Source organism: Lissotriton helveticus, chromosome 9 (assembly GCF_964261635.1).
Source record: "Lissotriton helveticus chromosome 9, aLisHel1.1, whole genome shotgun sequence".
Taxonomy (NCBI): Eukaryota; Metazoa; Chordata; class Amphibia; order Caudata; family Salamandridae; genus Lissotriton; species Lissotriton helveticus.
Genome location: NC_136070.1, coordinates 1,045,325,760 through 1,045,346,216, shown reverse-complemented (window position 1 = coordinate 1,045,346,216; position 20,457 = coordinate 1,045,325,760). Strand labels below are relative to the sequence as shown.

At 43.6% G+C, this 20,457-nt stretch overlaps 1 protein-coding gene across 1 annotated transcript in view; it reads right to left on the bottom strand.

The window, feature by feature from the left end:
• Positions 1-20,457, bottom strand: part of IARS1 (isoleucyl-tRNA synthetase 1) — a 548,404-nt gene that overhangs the window by 99,570 nt on the left and 428,377 nt on the right. The window contains exon 30 of the mRNA XM_078661397.1: positions 19,592-19,712. Within this exon, the coding sequence (XP_078517523.1) occupies positions 19,592-19,712 (121 nt within the window). The remainder of the gene's footprint in view (positions 1-19,591; positions 19,713-20,457) is intronic.

Sequence of the window (20,457 nt, the reverse complement as noted above, 5' to 3'; positions counted from 1 at the left end):
GGGAGGTGTCAGACAGCTACAGCAGCAGTGCCAACAGCCTGCAACAGCACAGCTAACAACCAGATGGTTCTATATAACCAGCAAACAGGCTTAACTACAGGCAGAGAATCAATACTAATTGACATATGTGAAGAGGGATATCTTGAAGGGAATTCGACCAGTAGTCTTTTTAGAACTCTCTACCACTAATGGCACTGTTCAACACGACATTCTATAGTTGCTTCATTCCACACGATGTAACGGGCTAGCACGAATGAAGTCACTCATTTAAAATTATACATTGAAAAAGTAAGACTAGGGCGTTTACTTTGGTAACTCAAGAAATACCATGGCTGGAATTCAAAAGTCAACACGTAATGCATATTTAGACCTCTAGCTGACTTCATTCAGCAAATCACTATCACATTTAATACCCAAGTAGAATATATCAGATCTTGATCTGCCTAGAGAATGGTTTAAAGTTACATTTCTAGTGGCCCCATATAGAAGACGCCCATTCACATCCCCAACTCAGCTCTCAACATTAGAAATCTAGGAATTCTCTACACTGTGCTGTGGAGATATTTTAGAGCTGTCCGTCACTGTGGAAAAAACTATACAAAGCCATATAGGTTAAAGCCAGTATCTGCACAGTGATCGTTTCGCTTTTAGGATGGCAAATTAAAACATTTAGAACAGTTCAAGTGTGTCTATGCCTGTTACCATTGTCAGTGCTTTCTTATGACAGACTTAAATCTAGCTTTGCTTAAATTCTTGACTGGCTGAGTTCCAGGCACACCCTCAAGGTTTCAACTTGAATAAAGCAGGTAGGATAATCACCCTTATACGTCGTCTGGTAAATACACTGCATTGAGTATTTTAGGGTGTGGGATTGGAGCGAGGGAAATTGGCGGATCCTATTAGGGCCTAGAAAGTACCCTACGCTTCAAACGCTCAACACTCAAAAAACATTATTCATGTTATCTTGTATGTTACAGTGACAAATGGAACATTTTTACAAAACCATGCAAAATGAATACACTCTTTAATCATTGGTGTTGGCTGAATGTAAGTACATTCCATATTGCATTTGTATTTCGCCTTACAGAGTATTTTTATAAGCTTACAAGAATGACTATAACCGGTATTTATTTCAACAAACCTAATCAAACAGAAATGCTGCCACATAGAGACGAGCTCAGTGTTTCTTTTATACATTAGAGAAATGGCTGCAGAGATATCGATTCAGAAACTTCCTGTAACTGATAACACACTAGCCTCATGCCAGCTGCGTTTTATCGAATCTCTGAAGCTATAAACACCTTGAGAAATCTTGGAATACTAACGTAAAACGATAACCGAACGCTTTCCTAAAGGGGATCATTCTCATCTATCTCTAGATCCACAGCCGTCTGCGCCACAGTTCTGAGAGGCGAAAGCAGGAGTACAGGGTGCACGCCACTCACATACCAGCGACAGACGAGCGCAGCCCTTGTCTGCAGACCGCTCTTCCAGGGGCGACTACGGAAGCCTGGATGGAAGATGGAAGTTCAAGTAGGAAGGAACGTCGAGAGGTAATGGAGGGCCTCTGGAATGAGGTGGGCGCACTGTGGAAGCAGTTGCTGTTTCTCCATGCGCAGTAGAGGCCCAGTGCAACCTGTAGGCATGCACTACTTATCGAAATAATTCCTGGTGCCTGTACTTGACCCTAACAATGGCTCACACGCCGCAACTCCTGCGCATTTTTCTAGGATACGTGGAGTGACTGGTGGGTCTCCATTATAATTTATTTAAATATATTTAGGATATACCAACAAAGGGGGAAATCGCCCATGACGTTTTCTCCCATTAAATAAATGGCTGACTAGATAGTATAAATAGGGGGTTTAATGGATAAATAGAAGTATAGGTGAAGTAATGAAGGCTCCGCTTGGCGCATACTGGAATATAGACAAAATACTGCGAAAAGGTCTGTAAATGTACTTTATTTAAGTATTTCATGAATGCTCCAGGGGAAGAATTCTACTTGGCTTGAGAATCCTCACGATGTTACAGGACAACAGCAATTCTTAGTACAGGCAGCACTTAAGACGAGGCAGTAGGCCTTAAAAACTAGGGGACCCAAGAGAGGTAGCCGGTAGAGCGCTGCCAGGGTTTCAACTTGTGCCAGTGGCACAGAAGACTGGCACACAGAGAATGGCTTGCAAAGTGGCAGTTGAAAGATCAGTGAAGAGTGCACCGCTGCTATCAATGTGTAAAATGGCATCTGCCTGCCCTGAGCAGCTGCATTGAGTTCCAAGGGTGGGACAATGATTGGAAAAAGGTCTGGGGACTTTTTGGTAATGGGATTTTAAAGAAATACAAGAGACAACGTATAAATGATCTGAATGCACAGTAAATGTGGCAAGAAAAGAAGATTCAAAGGCCCGTTTACAGAAAGCAAGTACTCGGAAGGATACAGTAAACAAGAAATGCTCACAGTTGGGCTGGACTCATAAAACAAATAAAGCCAACAGGTAAAAAGCTAGCAAACGTGAGTTACAAACCACAACGCCAATAGTAAGCAATGGTTCAAATGCATGCTCAAGGAAGCTTTCAGAATGCCCAAAAGAAGTCGTAAGCAGTCCGGTAGGCTGCATCCTAAAAATTGAGAAATAGAGGGAAAAAGGAACGTGGCAACAAGATTTTCATCTGTAACCTTGCCCACTGATTAAATCCAACAGTTACATTCCACAAATCTCTTCCATTCACAGAGGTATATAATTCAGGTAAGTTTGCCAAAAGCCCCCAAATATCCAGAGCTAATAACAGAACCATGGCATACATTTATTTTTCATTCTGTACCAACCACATATTACTGGACAATAAATGGTCTAATTAATAACATTTGGGTATGAAGGACAGCAAGGCATTAAAAAAAATATACCCAAGAAACTTATTTTAGGAATGGAGGTATGTGTATCTCTCTAACTGTTGATGTACCCATGACACCTGTTGATTCTGACACATTTTATCAATATGTGTTGCCTTCGGACAATCTTCCAAAAGGAAGTGAAAAGTTAAGAAATACTCAATAGATAGCAGGAAATATCAGTGTGCGTTGCCAGACTTCCAATGAAAAAAGCACCCACCACGTGTGTGTGCGTGTGTGTGTTGCATGCGTGTGTCTATTACCCCGGATAGAAAAGGGCTTAAAATGAGACTATAAGCAGGAAATGATGTTTCGAAAAGATAATGCTTTGGGGTGGTAGATGGCTGTTGTATTTAGACTTAGGGGCAACCTGCTTCCATGGAAACCTACCAACCCTTCACATTTCTGAAAACTAGAGACACATTGGAGCCCAGGATGGTGCAGCTCACATGGAAGCCATAAAGTGGTCTTACCTACAATGACCTGCACATGTCAAATTTGGGTAGAAAAAACTGTATTTACTCATGTCTGTGATGGAACGGTCTGGAATTGACAACGTGGACAAATTTCTTTTAAGTCACCTACACTTCTTCGGATATAAATGCTACCAGGCATGTGTGGGTGAACCTGTCGCAGAGGACACTGTTCCCACACTTCTCCTGAAAAAAATGGTACCAGCATAAATGGATGCAGTATGTGGGCATGTAGTTCTCTCACACCCACAGAGTCGTACCAACCCTGGGCATATCTCAAAACTAGAGAACCGGAGGAATCCATCATGGTGTAACCATGGGTGCAACCACTTTGTCAAAGGTTAGGCTCTGCCTTAACAAAAATCCAATATCCTTTTAATTTCCATATTGAATTGCAGCAGTCTTTGGGTCTTGGGTTACCAGTCAGCCAGGGAACCCACTGACTCTGGGTATTTTTTTAAAAGTAGAGAACCTCGGAAATCTAGGATGAAATGAAATGAAAAAAGATTTTATAAAGCGCTGCAGTTGCCCTGAGGCATCCAGGCGCTAGGAATCAAGAGCACAGCTTCCAGTGAGATAGAACCAACAAGGGGTAGAATTAGTCAAAGAGGAAAGTTTTAAATTGTTTCTGGAAGGTCAACAGATTGGGATTAGATATGAGGTGCAAAGGAAGTGAATTCCATAACTTGGGTGCGTTGTGTGAAAAGGATCGGCCTCCTGCTCTGGATCTCTTAATCCTGGGAACTACTGCTAGAAAAGCATGAGAGGAATGAAGTTCCTTTTTTGGATAATAGGGGGTGATCAAAGCATGGTTGATTGTAGGGCCAGCTTTCCAGTAGGCTTGATGGGTGATGCACATGGATTTAAACTTAATTCTCTCTCTAACGGGGAGCCAGTGCAAAGCTCTTAGTCCGGGCTCTATTCTAGTTCTGCGGGGGATTCCAAGAAGTGTGCGCGAAGCGCAGTTCTGGATCCGCTGCAATTTGTTCAAGCAGTACTCAGGTGCCCCCAGATATAGGGCATTGCAAAAATCGATGCGGGACTGAATTAGGCCCTGGATAACTACCTGTTTGGCCTCAAAAGGTAACAGTGGAAGAATCTTTTTCAACATCCTGATGAGGCCAAAGCAGATTGCTGAAGTTTTAGTGGCCTGAGTATTAAAGGTCCGGGACTTATCCAGCCATACCCCCAGGCTTTTTATGTTTTCTCTGGGTGAGGGGGGGTCACCTAGACTGGCAGGCCATATCCGCTCCAGATTGGAGGGGGTCGGTGGGCCTACGATCATGAGCTCAGTTTTATCCGGTGGTGAGGGTGTTTCCTAAGTAGAAAGCCTTTAAAATATTAAAGTGTTGGTGAAAACCTAACTTTCCTCATATTTATACAAAAGAAAAGCCTGGAACTTCGAGCCAATAGCAAATATCCTACCATTCCGGCTCTCTGAGCTTCTCCTAATCAAAACAACATACAGCATGAGTGGGTGGGTCTAGCAAGCTGGGCATGATTAGGCCAAAACTGTGATTATGTGAAATCAGTATAGATTCAGTGTGTTCTTTATATGATCGCCATTTTGGTCCATTCCTGTTATCTATAAAAGGCCCACCAACACATTAAACCTATCGTTTTTATCATAAGTGTGGAAACCAAGGATGCAGGCCATTTGCAACTGTCTGGAAGTTTCGGAGTTTTTAGTCACATACATGTGGAAATGTACTTTCTTCCCCATTTCGTGCCATTTCAAGTGCATTCTGGGTAATAACTAGAGATGGTCTCTATGCAAGCCACCACAACATTCTGGAATCTCTCAGGTCTCTAGTTTTCAAAAATACTTTATTATGTGAAGTTCCCTTGGTGCTGGCAAAACCTGAGCCCCAAAACACCGGCCATCCACCATAGAAACTAAGAAGAAATTACGGATCCATTCCAGTCATTTGTGACAGGCTCATTCTTTTCAGCTGGCTAAACTAGGGATACTGGATGGGAGGAATGTTGCCACTTTCTAGTACTTCTGCAGTTTTCGGTCATGTAAATGTGAAGACAGTCTATTACTTTCAACTATACATTAAGAGGATTTCAAGGCACGATGTAGAAGAAAATGTGGTGGAACCCATTCCAGCTAGACAACACTGGATTCCCCAGTGTCTCAAAACTTTTGACATGTCAGGGTTTTCTTAAGATTCCCTGGGTGCCGTTTCTAGAACCAACACTACACCCATACTTAATGGAAGCTGAGAGGGAATTTTTAGACATAAGTGGAGTGTTTGCAGGACAACCCACCTACTCTGCCCTAAAGAGAGCAGAAAGACTGGGAGTGAGGGGGTGGGTGAACCCCGAAGGCTGGATGGTGTTGAGTCACAATCCGCTTTTTATTTATTTTATTTTCTATAATCCTACCTATCATGTCAAAGTGGCTTTTCAGCCAACCTGGGATAGGTAGATTGGGATAAACCCACAAAACTGTCACCCGCAGGAGAGCAGAAAGACTCTCTGGGCTGTATGTCAGGGATGCAGCCTCCTCTCTCCACATGCGGCAAAAGACCAGGTGTGGTGAGGTGCATGTCGGTAGAAGGATGACTAACCTCGGACCTCATTTACATTTTATAAATGAAAAGCTGGTGGCTAGTGGATTTTCTTCCTCTCTTTGGTAAGCAGATAGAATGTCAAGGGCCTGATGCCAGGATTGGTGTGCCCCACACTACATTTACATTTTGTATAAAAAAAAGTACCTGGGGTCTATAGGGCTTTATACACCCCTTTGTTGAGAAGACTGGGGTCACACCATCCAACATGCTCCGCTCAGGCTCACATGTGTGGGCTTAGAGTGATGCGAGGAAGTGATAGCCCATGCCAACCTCTTTCAATATTGACGACACCAGTGTGCCATCCACACTGATATTCATTCATACAGAAAAAAATCCTCAAGCTGCAGGTGAAACATTTATCCAGCAGCCCAATGCAAACTCCTCCAAAGGGAAGCTCTCAGGGGGGAGCATTAGAGACTTTTCCAAGCCCTATCTGCCAGAATAAGATGACCTAGTCCTCAGCACATTCTATCAGTGTTGAGGATAGGATCATCTTGTTTATAGCAGTGTAGGGGTTGGCCACTTAACGCAGTAAAAGGGGAGATAGGCACTCGCAACTCGTATTTTCATCCTTCCTTACTATATTGAATCACACAAATGGAAAGGATAGGGCTTAAAAATTATGCGTCATTCTACTTAATAGTACAGACATTTCCCTAGTGCAGGAAGCTGGCTCTGTATATACTATACCAAAGTAAGGAATAGTGGGCACAGAGTCCAGGGAGTCCCCAGAGGCATAGCAGAAGCTAAATTAGTTAAGTATTAACAGTTCTCTTTGTGGTAGTATAGGCAAGCAGTTAGGCTTATCCACAGCGTGTGTTAAGCATCTATTGTATTCACTCAATCAAGTCTGAAGGCACACACTCAGAGACTCAATCCAGACCAATTGGGTAAGTATAAAAAAGGGATACTTATGTTTTATTTTTAGAACCAAGCAGGACTTTGCACATGTAAGTAAAATATACTCTCAAATGCAGTACTTCACAAGGAAATGAAGTTGTGGTCGAATTTGTAATAGTTACAGGTTGGTATTGCTTCGAAAAACAGTTGACATTACACAAAAACTACCTTTAGAATACTTTTCAGTTACTTTTAGATTACTTTGAGTACTGGGGGTGGAATGCCTAGATACCACACATAAGGATCTCAAAATACACGATAAGTACGACTTTTCTTGTCTTGAGTGAAAGTTGCTGTTCTTCCCATACCACACATTAGTTCAATGAAATATTTTAGACCCAAAATCGCATACATGGGTTCCTATGGGAGGAAAATGGTAATCAGTTTCACAAGTAAGTAAATGTCTTACAAGTGGGAGTTTTGGGGGTTAGACCAATGTTCCTCAATGTTTAGATTGGCACTCGATTTGTACCACCAGTGGCACTGGGGCCGCCGGTGCAGAGTGCAGGGACCGAATGTCAGCCAATGAGCCTAAGTGGGCCTCAAGTTAGGGACTGCTTACGTGCAGGCCACTCAGATGTTGGAGCAAAGCTCCTGGGGTTAAGATCAGCCAGGTAGGGGCCAACAATCAGCACAGGAACTGCACCACCAGTGTCACTGCAGCAGCCGGATGCAGGGTGGCAAGGAGAGGCCCTGTGCTTTTCAATGGATGCCTTTGGTTCGGCAAAGTTGTTGCAGGCTTGGGCAGGTAGGCATCCTGAAGGCGACCACCAGCTGGAGAGGTAAGTTGGATTCTTGGGGGATGCCCGGACACCATTGGTTGAGCCACCCAAGGCTGTGGGGCGTCAGGTGCAGAGGTGTCTTCTGGTGTCAGATTTTCTTACCAGCTCCGATTGCGGGGACTCTTCAGGTTGAGGTTGTAGGGGTTGTCTTGCGGGAGATCGGGGATCACAGATCCTAGGTCAGGATCGCTGGGGAGACCGCCTCATGGTGTTGGGCCACTCGAACTTGGGCGTCAGATGCAGAGGGGTGCAGGATAGAGGAGTCGCCGGAATCTGGATTCTGGTTTTAGGGTCTTTGTTGAGCAAATCCAGTGCTCACGGGAGAAAGAGTCTGTAAGGTGAGTGGAGGGCAGGTTCTCCGGGCTCTGGGTGGCTGCTGGCTGCAAGACATGCCGGTTTGTTAGCTGTAGGCAGGTCAGAGGCAGGACAGGCTGGTAGGTCTGGGGTCAAAGCAGTAGGAGTCCTCTTCACCCTGGGTCAGCGCATCTCTTCAGCACATCTCTTCGGTCCTTCTTTCTTCCTCTAATCTGAGTAGGCAATGATCAAGGTGGCCCCTAAAAACTAGATTTAGGGGTGCTAAAAGGGGTGTGCAGGATGGGACCAATGGGTCCCTTTCTTGGGTTGGGTACACCCCTTATTATGCCACCCTCCAGTGGGGAGGGGGGGCGGGGGGCATGAGCCTATCCCTAATTGGCGGAGTCCCCTCATCAAGATGGAAGGGACTGAGATGTGTGCTTCACCTCGCCTCCCCCACCTGAGCTGTGGGGTTGGCAAACGTGGGCTAGCTTGGTTTTCCCGCCAATTCTCCCGTCCAAAGTAAGGGCAGAACCGGTGGGAGCCAGTTGTTGGGGGCAGAAAAAGGCTGGGACAGCGTCGAAATGTGGCAGGCCTTTGAAGCTTCCCCTTTGTGGACCCAGCACATCCTGAGGGAGGAGGCATGACACCTCTGCCCAGGATGGGCTAGGTTTCTGGACCCAAAGAGCAGAGGCTCTCTGCCCAGGTGACCAGAAACCTGTCTGGTGGTGGAGAATGGCGGGCAGCCATTCAGGAACCACACCGGAGATGGCTGTTTTTCAGGGGGTATCTCTAAGATGCCCTCTGAGTGCATTTTACCTTAAATCCCACACTAAGATCAGTGTGGGTTTAATTTGCTGAGATGTTTCCTACCAAAATTCCCAGGTTTTAGTAAAGCCATTATGCCGCTGTGGAGTTCGTAATGACCAACTCCGAGACCATACACTCTTTTTGGCTTTACTACACTTACAATGCCTAAGAATTGACTTAATGTGAAATGGGGCTTGGCGCACAGTAAAGTTATGATGAAGGTGAATGTTTTTTCACAAGTAAAGGTATTTTTCAGGTGCTCCGCAGGTGTCGCATCCGTTCAGTGCGACTTCGAATGACTAGGTATGAAGTGTGCTACAGCAGTGTAGGCACATCCCTGTATGGGGCACACTGGTATGGTCTCAGGCACCCTGTGCCATAGAGTTCCAATTGAAAGTTCAACAAGACGTGTGGTTTTTCAAACGTAGTTTATTCCGTAAAGTTCATATTTTTTCATATGTTCTGAAGGAATGACGTTAATGTCATAGTATTAAACAGTGCTCCGATGCATTTCGGACGTTCTGTCCTTTATCAAGGAGCTCTACAAGAGATGCAACAAAACATAGAGTCAAGAAAACAGCCTTCACGAAAAAATGAAAAATGAAAAAGTGTGCACTTATTTCCGTGTCAGTATGATGAAAGCGACCGCGTGCAACCCAAGTTGAAATGACCGGTTAAATAAAACGTGACGATTAAACAGACCAGGTGAACACCGTGTTTTTTTGGAAAAATAAATGGTGAAACGTGCAAAAAATGAAAAGAATGATAATAAACTGGCGGATTGGAAAAATAGTGAAGTTTACTAAGGTGATGTATAAATTGCAGCGTGCGTTAACGTTTAAACGGAGAAAACATCCATGTGGTACAACGTTGTAAAAATGCCGGCTGAACAAACATGCACGGAACTTCAGAAACAGCGTGAGTCAAGCGGGTGCTAGCATGGCGTGACGGTACTTACTTCGATACCAGGACGTGTTACATGCAACGGGTCGGGATCAGTTGTGTGGGTTCGGCGGGGAAAGTGTGTGATTGATATATGGAAATGGTGACAACAATCAACAAAGGACTGTACATGAGCAAGTGATAGACTAGCTTGGTGATAACGGCGGCCATTTTTAAGAAGGCTTAAAGAAGTGCAAAATCAAAGGTAAACAATAAAGATACAACAACAGCAGAATGTCAGGGCAAAGCTGTGGATGAATAAATCTTTACAGGTAACAGCTAAGTTCTGTACGGTCGTTAAGACCAAGTGGCTTCTGGGATTGGAGCCTGTAAATCCACGATGTTTCACGTTGGAGCAAAGTCTTATTATTGTCTCTCCCTTCTGTTTTTGGAACCAACTCAAGGACTAGGTATTTGAGTTGGGCCACATTATGATCAGCCTCGTTGAAATGAGTTGCAATGTTGGATTTAGAGTTCTTTGTGCGGATATTAGACTTGTGTTCATTAAGTCGGGTTTTTATCTTTCTGCTGGTTTTTCCCACGTAGATTTTTCCGCATGGGCACTTCAAAAGGTAAATTAAGTTGGATGAATCGCAGGTCGCATCCACATTTAATTTGATGTTGAATCCTCGCATTGGGTGGTTGATGTTGTTGCCTTTAATGATGTTGTTGCAGTTGTTGCAATGGTAGCAAGGGCGTGTTCCAGTGTGTTGCGTGGTGTCTCCTGTCAACGGTGGTTTTGAGAGAATTTCTTTAAGGTTCTTTGGTCTAGTGTATGCGAAGATCGGTGGTTCTTTGAACAGATCCTTAAAGTCAGGCTCTGAGGAGAGAATTCTCCAATGTCTTAAAATGATGTTTTTATAGCGTTTACTTGAGGTGGAGTACCTCGACACAAGAACCATCCTATGGTCAGCTGGTTTCACAGTTCGTTGTAAAGTTTGCTCACGAGGAATTGCGGTAGTTCGCTGAACTGCGTCTTGGAGGATATCCTCGGGGTATCCTCTGTCTCTGAATCTGGTTTTCATAGATTCAATTTGAATCATCCTTGTTGCTGGGTCTGACACAATCCGTGTCACTCTAAGAAGTTGGCTGAAAGGTAAATGTCGCTTCAATGAATTTTGATGGAAACTGCTAAAGAGTAAGGAATTGTTGCGGTCAGTGGGCTTACGGAACAGATCTGTTACAATGCCTTGGGGAGTGAGTTTAATCAAAACATCCAAATAAGTTATCTCCTGAGCACTGATGTTCCAGGTGAACTCAATGCGGTCGTCTTTCGTGTTGAGTTCAATGAGGGCCGATTCCAGGTTTTCTTTAGAATCGTTCCAAATGAAAAACAGGTCATCAATGTACCGTACATAAAGTTTCAAATGACTCATCCAGTTGGCATTTTGGTAAATGTGACAAAGTTCGAAGTTGCCCATGTAGAGATTTGCGTACGTCGGTGCCGCACAATTGCCCATGGCCATCCCGGACATCTGGAGGTACCACTTGTCATCAAACTTGAAGTAGCTGTGATATAAAGTGTATATCATCAGTTCCAATATGAAAGGTTTCAAGGACTCATCCATCTCTGCTGAGAGTAACGCTTGTTCAATGGCATTAATCCCCCCATCATGGGGAATCGAAGTGTATAAGCTTTTGACGTCAGCTGTGCACAGGTATAATCTTTCGTTCTCACCAACTTGTACTGAGTTTAATTTTTTCAAAAATTCAGTCGTGTCTTTTATGTAGCTTTGTAGGTGCAAGACCATGGGTTGGAGGTAGCGGTCTATGAATTTTCCGGTAGGTTCATGAATTGAGCCTCTAGTGGAAACAATCGGGCGAAATGGAGGGTCCATCAAGTTTTTATGGATCTTCGGTAGCATGGTGATGGACGGACTTCTTGGGTATTCTACTGTGAGAAATCTCTTGGTTCTATCATCAATGATCCCATCCGTCATGGCTTGGTCAATGATCAATTGTAATTCCATACGGTAATCATTGGTGGGATTACCTTCCAAAGGTAAATATACTTGAGGGTCCATCACGTGTTCCCGTGTTTTTGCGTCATAAAGTTGCGTATTCAGGATTACTAGGGCGCCGCCCTTGTCAGCCTTGATACATTTGATAGAAGGATTTTTTGCAAGATTCTTCAAAGTGTCCAATTCTTTATTGGTGATGTTCCCTCGGGTTTTTTTTCGAAAGTTAATCTTGGCAATATCCTGTTTGACCAGGGTCTCAAAAGTGTCAATACTTTTGTGACTGGACGGTGGTATGAAGGTGCTATGAGGGCGCAAACCCATAAGTTGATCCGGTTTCTGTTCTCTGGCTGGTTCTAGGATATTTTCAAAAAAGTGTCTCAGTCTGAGTTTCCTAGTGAGTTTGAAGGTGCTGACGTCCAGTTCCAAGAGATTGGTGTCGTGAGTAGGGATGAATGACATGCCCTTTTGTAAAGTTTTGGTCTCAAAAGCAGTGAGTTTGGTACTTGAAATGTTGATCACTAACGATTCTTCTTTTGAGTTTTTCGGGTCCTCGCTTGGTGTTGAGTTTCCTCTTGATTTCTTGCCGGCTCTTTTCCCCCGTCTGGGTCTGCGGATTTGTCTGGGCCTGAGCCTAAAAAAGGCTCACTGGTGGTTAAGTCTACGTCGGAGGTAGATGGTGTGGCTTGAAATGGGCCTGTGGAGGCTGAGGCGCCTGTCTGGGTTCTTTTAGGAGGGCGATTGGTGGTGTCGCTTCCTGAAGAGGAAGTGTCGGTGTTAGGATTGAAGGGTTTGTTTCTTCGTCGTTGGGCGTATAGATCCGCCCACGTGTAGACCTCTCCTAATTTATAGTCCAGTGTATCCCGGCGGAATTTCCGGATCTTGCGTTCGTTTATTTCTCTGGTATGTTTCTCCAGTTGTACTTTGATGTCCTCTAAGGTGGAATTAAGTTCCTCTGCTGTTATGGCGTCTTTCAATTCATCCTGTATGATTTCAATTTCGTGGGTGAGTTCAATCAGGATACCAGATAATTCTTCTACGATTAATAATATGAGATCCAGACTACACTTGTTGAGGATCGCATTCCATTTCTCAACAAATGATTTAGAGTTTTTACATAGCGACGGTTTTAAGGCAATCCGTAGGCCACGGGGGATCCGGAGTACCTTGTGGTACTTGATGAGGGTATGGGCATGTAGTTGTTGGTTAATGCGACGTTTTGATAAGTATAATAATTGTTTGACGCATTGCTCTTTAGTTCTGCTGGTGGTGGTCTGTGTTAAATCTTCATTGATCAAGGCATAAATTCTTGCTGTTGCATCAGTGTCAAAAGCTAAGGTGTCAGCTCTTGCGTCGGTAGATTTAGAGATCTCTTCATATTGCATGTTTGGAGTTCAAAAAGGTCAGTGCCGCCAGCCGAGGAACAGAAGAATACGTTGAGACAATGTGAAATGGGGCTTGGCGCACAGTAAAGTTATGATGAAGGTGAATGTTTTTTCACAAGTAAAGGTATTTTTCAGGTGCTCCGCAGGTGTCGCATCCGTTCAGTGCGACTTCGAATGACTAGGTATGAAGTGTGCTACAGCAGTGTAGGCACATCCCTGTATGGGGCACACTGGTATGGTCTCAGGCACCCTGTGCCATAGAGTTCCAATTGAAAGTTCAACAAGACGTGTGGTTTTTCAAATGTAGTTTATTCCGTAAAGTTCATATTTTTTCATATGTTCTGAAGGAATGACGTTAATGTCATAGTATTAAACAGTGCTCCGATGCATTTCGGACGTTCTGTCCTTTATCAAGGAGCTCTACAAGAGATGCAACAAAACATAGAGTCAAGAAAACAGCCTTCACGAAAAAATGAAAAATGAAAAAGAACCTTAAAGAAATTCTCTCAAAACCACCGTTGACAGGAGACACCACGCAACACACTGGAACACGCCCTTGCTACCATTGCAACAACTGCAACAACATCATTAAAGGCAACAACATCAACCACCCAATGCGAGGATTCAACATCAAATTAAATGTGGATGCGACCTGCGATTCATCCAACTTAATTTACCTTTTGAAGTGCCCATGCGGAAAAATCTACGTGGGAAAAACCAGCAGAAAGATAAAAACCCGACTTAATGAACACAAGTCTAATATCCGCACAAAGAACTCTAAATCCAACGTTGCAACTCATTTCAACGAGGCTAATCATAATGTGGCCCAACTCAAATACCTAGTCCTTGAGTTGGTTCCAAAAACAGAAGGGAGAGACAATAATAAGACTTTGCTCCAACGTGAAACATCGTGGATTTACAGGCTCCAATCCCAGAAGCCACTTGGTCTTAACGACCGTACAGAACTTAGCTGTTACCTGTAAAGATTTATTCATCCACAGCTTTGCCCTGACATTCTGCTGTTGTTGTATCTTTATTGTTTACCTTTGATTTTGCACTTCTTTAAGCCTTCTTAAAAATGGCCGCCGTTATCACCAAGCTAGTCTATCACTTGCTCATGTACAGTCCTTTGTTGATTGTTGTCACCATTTCCATATATCAATCACACACTTTCCCCGCCGAACCCACACAACTGATCCCGACCCGTTGCATGTAACACGTCCTGGTATCGAAGTAAGTACCGTCACGCCATGCTAGCACCCGCTTGACTCACGCTGTTTCTGAAGTTCCGTGCATGTTTGTTCAGCCGGCATTTTTACAACGTTGTACCACATGGATGTTTTCTCCGTTTAAACGTTAACGCACGCTGCAATTTATACATCACCTTAGTAAACTTCACTATTTTTCCAATCCGCCAGTTTATTATCATTCTTTTCATTTTTTGCACGTTTCACCATTTATTTTTCCAAAAAAACACGGTGTTCACCTGGTCTGTTTAATCGTCACGTTTTATTTAACCGGTCATTTCAACTTGGGTTGCACGCGGTCGCTTTCATCATACTGACACGGAAATAAGTGCACACTTTTTCATTTTTCATTTTTTCGTGAAGGCTGTTTTCTTGACTCTATGTTTTGTTGCATCTCTTGTAGAGCTCCTTGATAAAGGACAGAACGTCCGAAATGCATCGGAGCACTGTTTAATACTATGACATTAACGTCATTCCTTCAGAACATATGAAAAAATATGAACTTTACGGAATAAACTACGTTTGAAAAACCACACGTCTTGTTGAACTTTCAATTGGAACTCTATGGCACAGGGTGCCTGAGACCATACCAGTGTGCCCCATACAGGGATGTGCCTACACTGCTGTAGCACACTTCATACCTAAGAATTGACTTAGACACTGTAGGGGTACAGGGTTCATGCCACTGTACCCTTAAATGAGGGCTAGTGCACCCTGCTAGAGGGGTGGCTTACCTAGGCCTTAGGCAGTGGGTTGTAGGCATGGCACACAGGTACATCTGCCATGTCGACTCTTCACTTTCTTCTGCACCAAAACATGCAGCCTGCAATGGCAGTGTGTGTGGGGGGGGTGTTAAGGTACAGGACCTCTATGGATAGCACAATAGGTGCTGCAGCTGTTAGAGGCCTTCTCTGGTCACAGTGCCCTTGGTACCTTTTAGATGGGGCTTGCCTGTGGCCAGAGATGTGCCAATGGTGGGTACAAAGGTACAGTTTTGGGAAAGAACACAGGCCCTGGGAACCGGATTGTAAGGGACCCAGGTCACATCAAGTGAAGTTGCATCAGATGCCAGGCAAACAGTGGGGGGTAACCATGCAAAAAGGGGTGCACTTACCTACACCTGGGAAAAGCAGGGTCCTCTCCCAAAAGTAGTGGCTAGCTTCACCATCGGGTTTCTCACTCCTGTATCTCTATAAGGGTACCAGGTGGACTCAACTGCATGTTATGAATCTTAGTGCTTTTTGTGTTGGTTTGAGGCCATTTGGAAAATTATAAAAACAACCCTGGGCTAGCAAAAAAAGTATTTTATTCTGGGATTCCTGCACTGGATTAAAAACTGTAATGAAGTTGATGGACTTCTGCCGTCTTTCTAACTTGTCAACATGTTTCGGCAGAACTGTAAAACTGCCCTATAGCTCGGCAGCCTTTGTCTGACATTTGAAGTCTCTGACTTACCAAATGTATTTATTCCTATGCTGCATTTGTAATATTAGTACAACGTTGTTGCATGCAACATATCTGTTTCTAGGACATATAAAACACACAATGGAACATGCACATAACTCGTATGTGGCATGCATCTTATCATTGGAATTTCTTTCCCGAGATTTGTTATTTGGCTCATTTATAAAGCGCATGAATCGCCCCACATGGGGTATCTCCGCGCTAAAGACTATTTAGGTAAAGTAGACTAGCTCAGAACAGGATTGTCTTCAACCTCTTCCTGAAACTGAGGTAATTATGGGTTAATCGCAGCGTCTCCGGGAGTTGGTTCCACAATTTGGGCACAAGGTGGGAGAAGGCTTTACCTCCCCATTTGGTTTTCTTGAAGCGGGGGATAACTCATAAGCCTTTGCCTTCTGAACGAAGCTTGCACGAGGGCGTGTATACTGTCAATTTATTTGATAAGTATGATGGACCAAGCTGGTGGAGACCTTTGAAGACTAAGCAGCAGATTTTAAAGTGAATTCTTTTGCGAACCGGGAGCCAGTGCAGTTTGTGAAGAAGGGGAAGGGAGGGAGTGCGGCAGGGGGCATTGGTGATCAATCGGGCTGCTGTGTTCTGGATCACCTGCAAGGCCTGTAAGGCGGAGTCTTTCGCTGAGATAAGAAGCGCGTTACTAAAGTCCAGCCGACTTAGTACCAGTGCGTGTACCAGGGTCTAACGGGTATTGAGAGGGAGGAAGTGGAAGACTTTCCGTAAGAGGCTGAGGGCATGGAAGCAGGACCGTTTCGTGGATGCTATGTGTTCCTCCATGTTTAACTTATTGTCAACAAGAACCCCTAGGTGTTTTACAACTGGTTTAGGGGTTTGAGCCGCACCTAGTTCTTCCGGCCACCAGCTCGGGGACCAGCTGGTGACTGCCTCCGTAAACAGCATGATTTCAGTTTTGCTTGTATTAAGCTGGAGAAAATTTAGGTCCATCCATGCCTTAATTTTGAGCATTCCTTCAGAGAACATTTCATGAATGTTGGGGGCATTGGTATCGTAGGCAAGAAGCAGCTGTGTGTCATCTGCGTAGGAGACCGGGATAAACCCGATCTTCCTAAGCAGGACAGCCAGAGGGGCAATATAAATATTAAAAAGGGTGTGGCTAAGACAGGATCCCTGAGGGACTCCCTTCGTGACCAGGGTGGTTTTTGCTTTGAAGGGGCCCAAGTTGACTGTTTGGGTCCGATCCCCGAGAAAGTCAGTCAGCCATTCCAAGGCTGGATCCTGAATGCCTATATTGCACAGTCTGTCCAAAAGAATCTGATGCGAGATGGTATCAAAGGCGGCGGATAGGTCGAGCAGTACCAAAATAACTGCTCGACCACCGTCCGCTTGCAATCTAATGTCATCTAAAACCTTGACCAGGGCAGTTTCCGTACTGTACCTAGGTCGAAATCCTGACTGGGAATAGTCCAGGCAGTTGGAGATCTCCACGAAGGAGGAGAGATGCTTGTTAATATGTTTCTCCAACAGTTTACTATAGAGAGGGAGCAGGGAGATAGGACGGTAGTTTGTGATCACGTCTGGTGGTAATTTAGGGTTCTTCCTAATAGGCATAACTTGTGCATCTTTCCATTGCTTTGGAAGTTTGCCCTCACTAATTGAGCTGTTAAAAACTACCCCTAGGAGTCCGGCCAATTCAGACGCAAGAGTTTTAGCAATTTTTGCCGGAATAAGGTCTTTAGGAGACCCTGACTTGGCAGATTTAAGCAGGGTTTCGGTTTCTCCTGAAGTAAGGAGGGGGAACGATTTTAGGGAGAACTGGGCGTGCACCAGGGAACTCGGTAGAGGGGTAACTATATCTGGCTCTCGGGGACCACAAGGGGAAAATTTGGCATAAATATCTTCAATCTTTTGCGTTAGGAAGCTGGCGATGTTCTCACAAAGTAGTTGCGACGGCTCGGCTTCAGGATTGCAGGCTTTAGGATTAACTAAGGAATTGAGGATCTGGAAAAGTGTTTTAGAAGTGTTGTCAGCTTGCTCCAATTGAGAAGCGATATATTTCTTCCGAGTGTTTCTAAGATTCTTGTGATATATCCTCTGTCTCTCTTTGAAGCTGTCCCTGTCTGAAATTGCTTTAGATCGGCGGCAGGTCCGTTCCAATGCTTTGCAAGTGCTTTTTTCTGCCTTCAATGCTTGGGTAAACCCGGTGGCTTGGGGCCGGCGTGCCAAAGTGGCAGCTTTTTTGTAGGTATAGTGGCATCTAGGGTAGCGATGGTGGCCTCATGAGTTAATAAGTCTCCGCAATTTCGGCAGCAGGAATCTAGGGCAAAGAATGGCAGTGTCCTCCCTTGAAGAATGTTTGACACTCCCCTAATTTCTCGGGATAAGACTAATTAATACTCATGAAAATATTCTGATGAAATAGGCCTATCAGGCCAGTTAATGTTGGCAGTAGGGTCTGCCAAGACTGGTTCTCCAGCAACATTTCCTTCAAATTTCCTAGAAGTATTGATTACCATTGGAACTTGGAATATATCACTCTTTTCCTTTGAAAACTGCAAGAGTACAGGGACAAAGTAGTGGCATCAATTAAAGTCATTTCATGGCCATTAATAAAAGTCTATCATTAGCAAAAAATAAAGCAAAATATAAACTTCCAAAGAGAGAAAATTCTATTCTAGGTAAAGTACAAAAGCCTTTGAAAGAAAAAAAATATCACTATTGTCAACCTGGAATAAAAGATACCACTTATCAGCAAAACAGGATACAGTTTGGACACAAGCAAAAAAACCAGAGCCAGGAAAAACCTAATGTAAAAAGCACAGTAGATCCAAATTGAACATTTTCAATCATGTGATCAATGCTAATGCGGTCCATGGCCTATTTCGCATCCTACAACCACACAACTGCCCCACTCGCTGGTCTCCAGACACCCAGAGTGAAAACCAAATGTGCTTTATCACCACAAAAAACACTCGCATAAGGTCTGAAAAGAAAAGCTTAAAAAACATTCAATACAAGATCTGCCACTTACTAAATAAAGCACTTTAATCTGTTAGAGGCCTTACAAAAGCTGTGGACTACTGACACCCAGGTCATAGAATCTTAAGCCATATAGCCTCTTGTCCAAGGGTAATCTAAGTTGGGATACTCGTCATGCTACAAGTGTTTAAAGACTAACAGATAAAATATCTTCATGTGGAGTGCGTGGGCAGAATTGATATAAGCTCTTCTTGCTACACGTCCTATTGACCTGCAACACCTTCTAGGAGACTGAAGTAAATGGTGGTGCAGGGGAACAAGTGGTTGCAATCCATAGCACATTCAAGTAAACTTCACTTTTACACTCCAAGATAGCTGGTTAACTTACACAGAATCTCCACACACATTTAAGCTACAAGACAATTTCTCAACAAGCTTTGAAACTGAAAGATGCCTTAGTTAAAGAATGTGGTGTGGTTTACTTACATAGAGTGAATACTAAATGTGAGCATCAGTTGCATGACAATGTTCTGTGGTAGAACAATAATATTTTTAATAACTGCTTGAGGGAAAGAAATTAAATACTAACACAATTGTGTCTAATTATGCAGTTTTACTGAATTGAGTTGGAGTACGAATTGTAGTCACAGACATGTTTGCATACATATATATCTCGATGAACAGTCTACTGGCTGTAGCAAACAGCAACATTGAAAATGATGTTAGGAAGCATGATTTGGACATGCTTTCTCTTTAGGAGCAATGCTAGGCCCAGACATCTATGCTGGACCACAACAGATGCAACAAATCTTGCAACGTTAATGGAAGCCTAAATAGGTCATTAGTGTGCCTTCACCCAACATGTGTTCATTAAAATATAATCTTTAAACCAATTGAACAATGATTACATGGTACCTTGCTCAGTGCTATTAATGGAAATGTTGAGGTTGACATAGGCACATGCAGGAGCAACGATAAATTTCCCAGAAGTTGGTACACCTTTCACAAGCGTGATTTCCAGTTCTGATCCTTTCAGCTAAACAGAGAATGTAATTTTAAAAAGTTATTGCTTAGAACCCAAACAAACTTTTAGACAAATCAAACAAATTTGAGTAACACCAATTCAGATAGTACTTCAAGAACAAGAAACTCAAATTGCACTATACTTAATTCTTTAAAGATTTAACAGCTAACTCAACTGCCCAATATTGGTATTATGGTCAGAGCCAACAAGCCCGATCATTTTTCTTGTCCTCTCATTTGGGAACATTATGATGCAAACAGTCACAGCATTTAAAAAGACGTAATGTAATGGCTCACACAACCAAACTGCATGATCTACTGGGATAGTAAAAACTAAAATGTCTTTTTTAATTCACATTCTTGAGCTACTAAATAAGAGATTTGGTACTCAAGTAATATATAAATGCAGAAGTCAGCATAGGTGTCTGTCACTTCTGAAAAGGGTAAACTCAGCGATGTTCATTTTTTACCAAAATCCTATCATACATTCAGTAGACTGGCACTGCCGCTCTTTGTGGGTCAAGACCTGTGTAAAGGCCTCTGTGCTGGACTACAAGGAACATATCAACACATAGGCATAACAATTATTCCAAAATGAAAGAGCATAATCATAGGCAAGACCTACACAGGGCTCCCATCGAGCCTCAATTTTTTCCGAACCATAGAAAATATCCCAAATTAGAAATCATATCCTCAGGCAAGACCTAAACAAGCCTTCAAAAGAGCCCCAGTTTTTCCCGAACTGCGCTAAGGCCCAC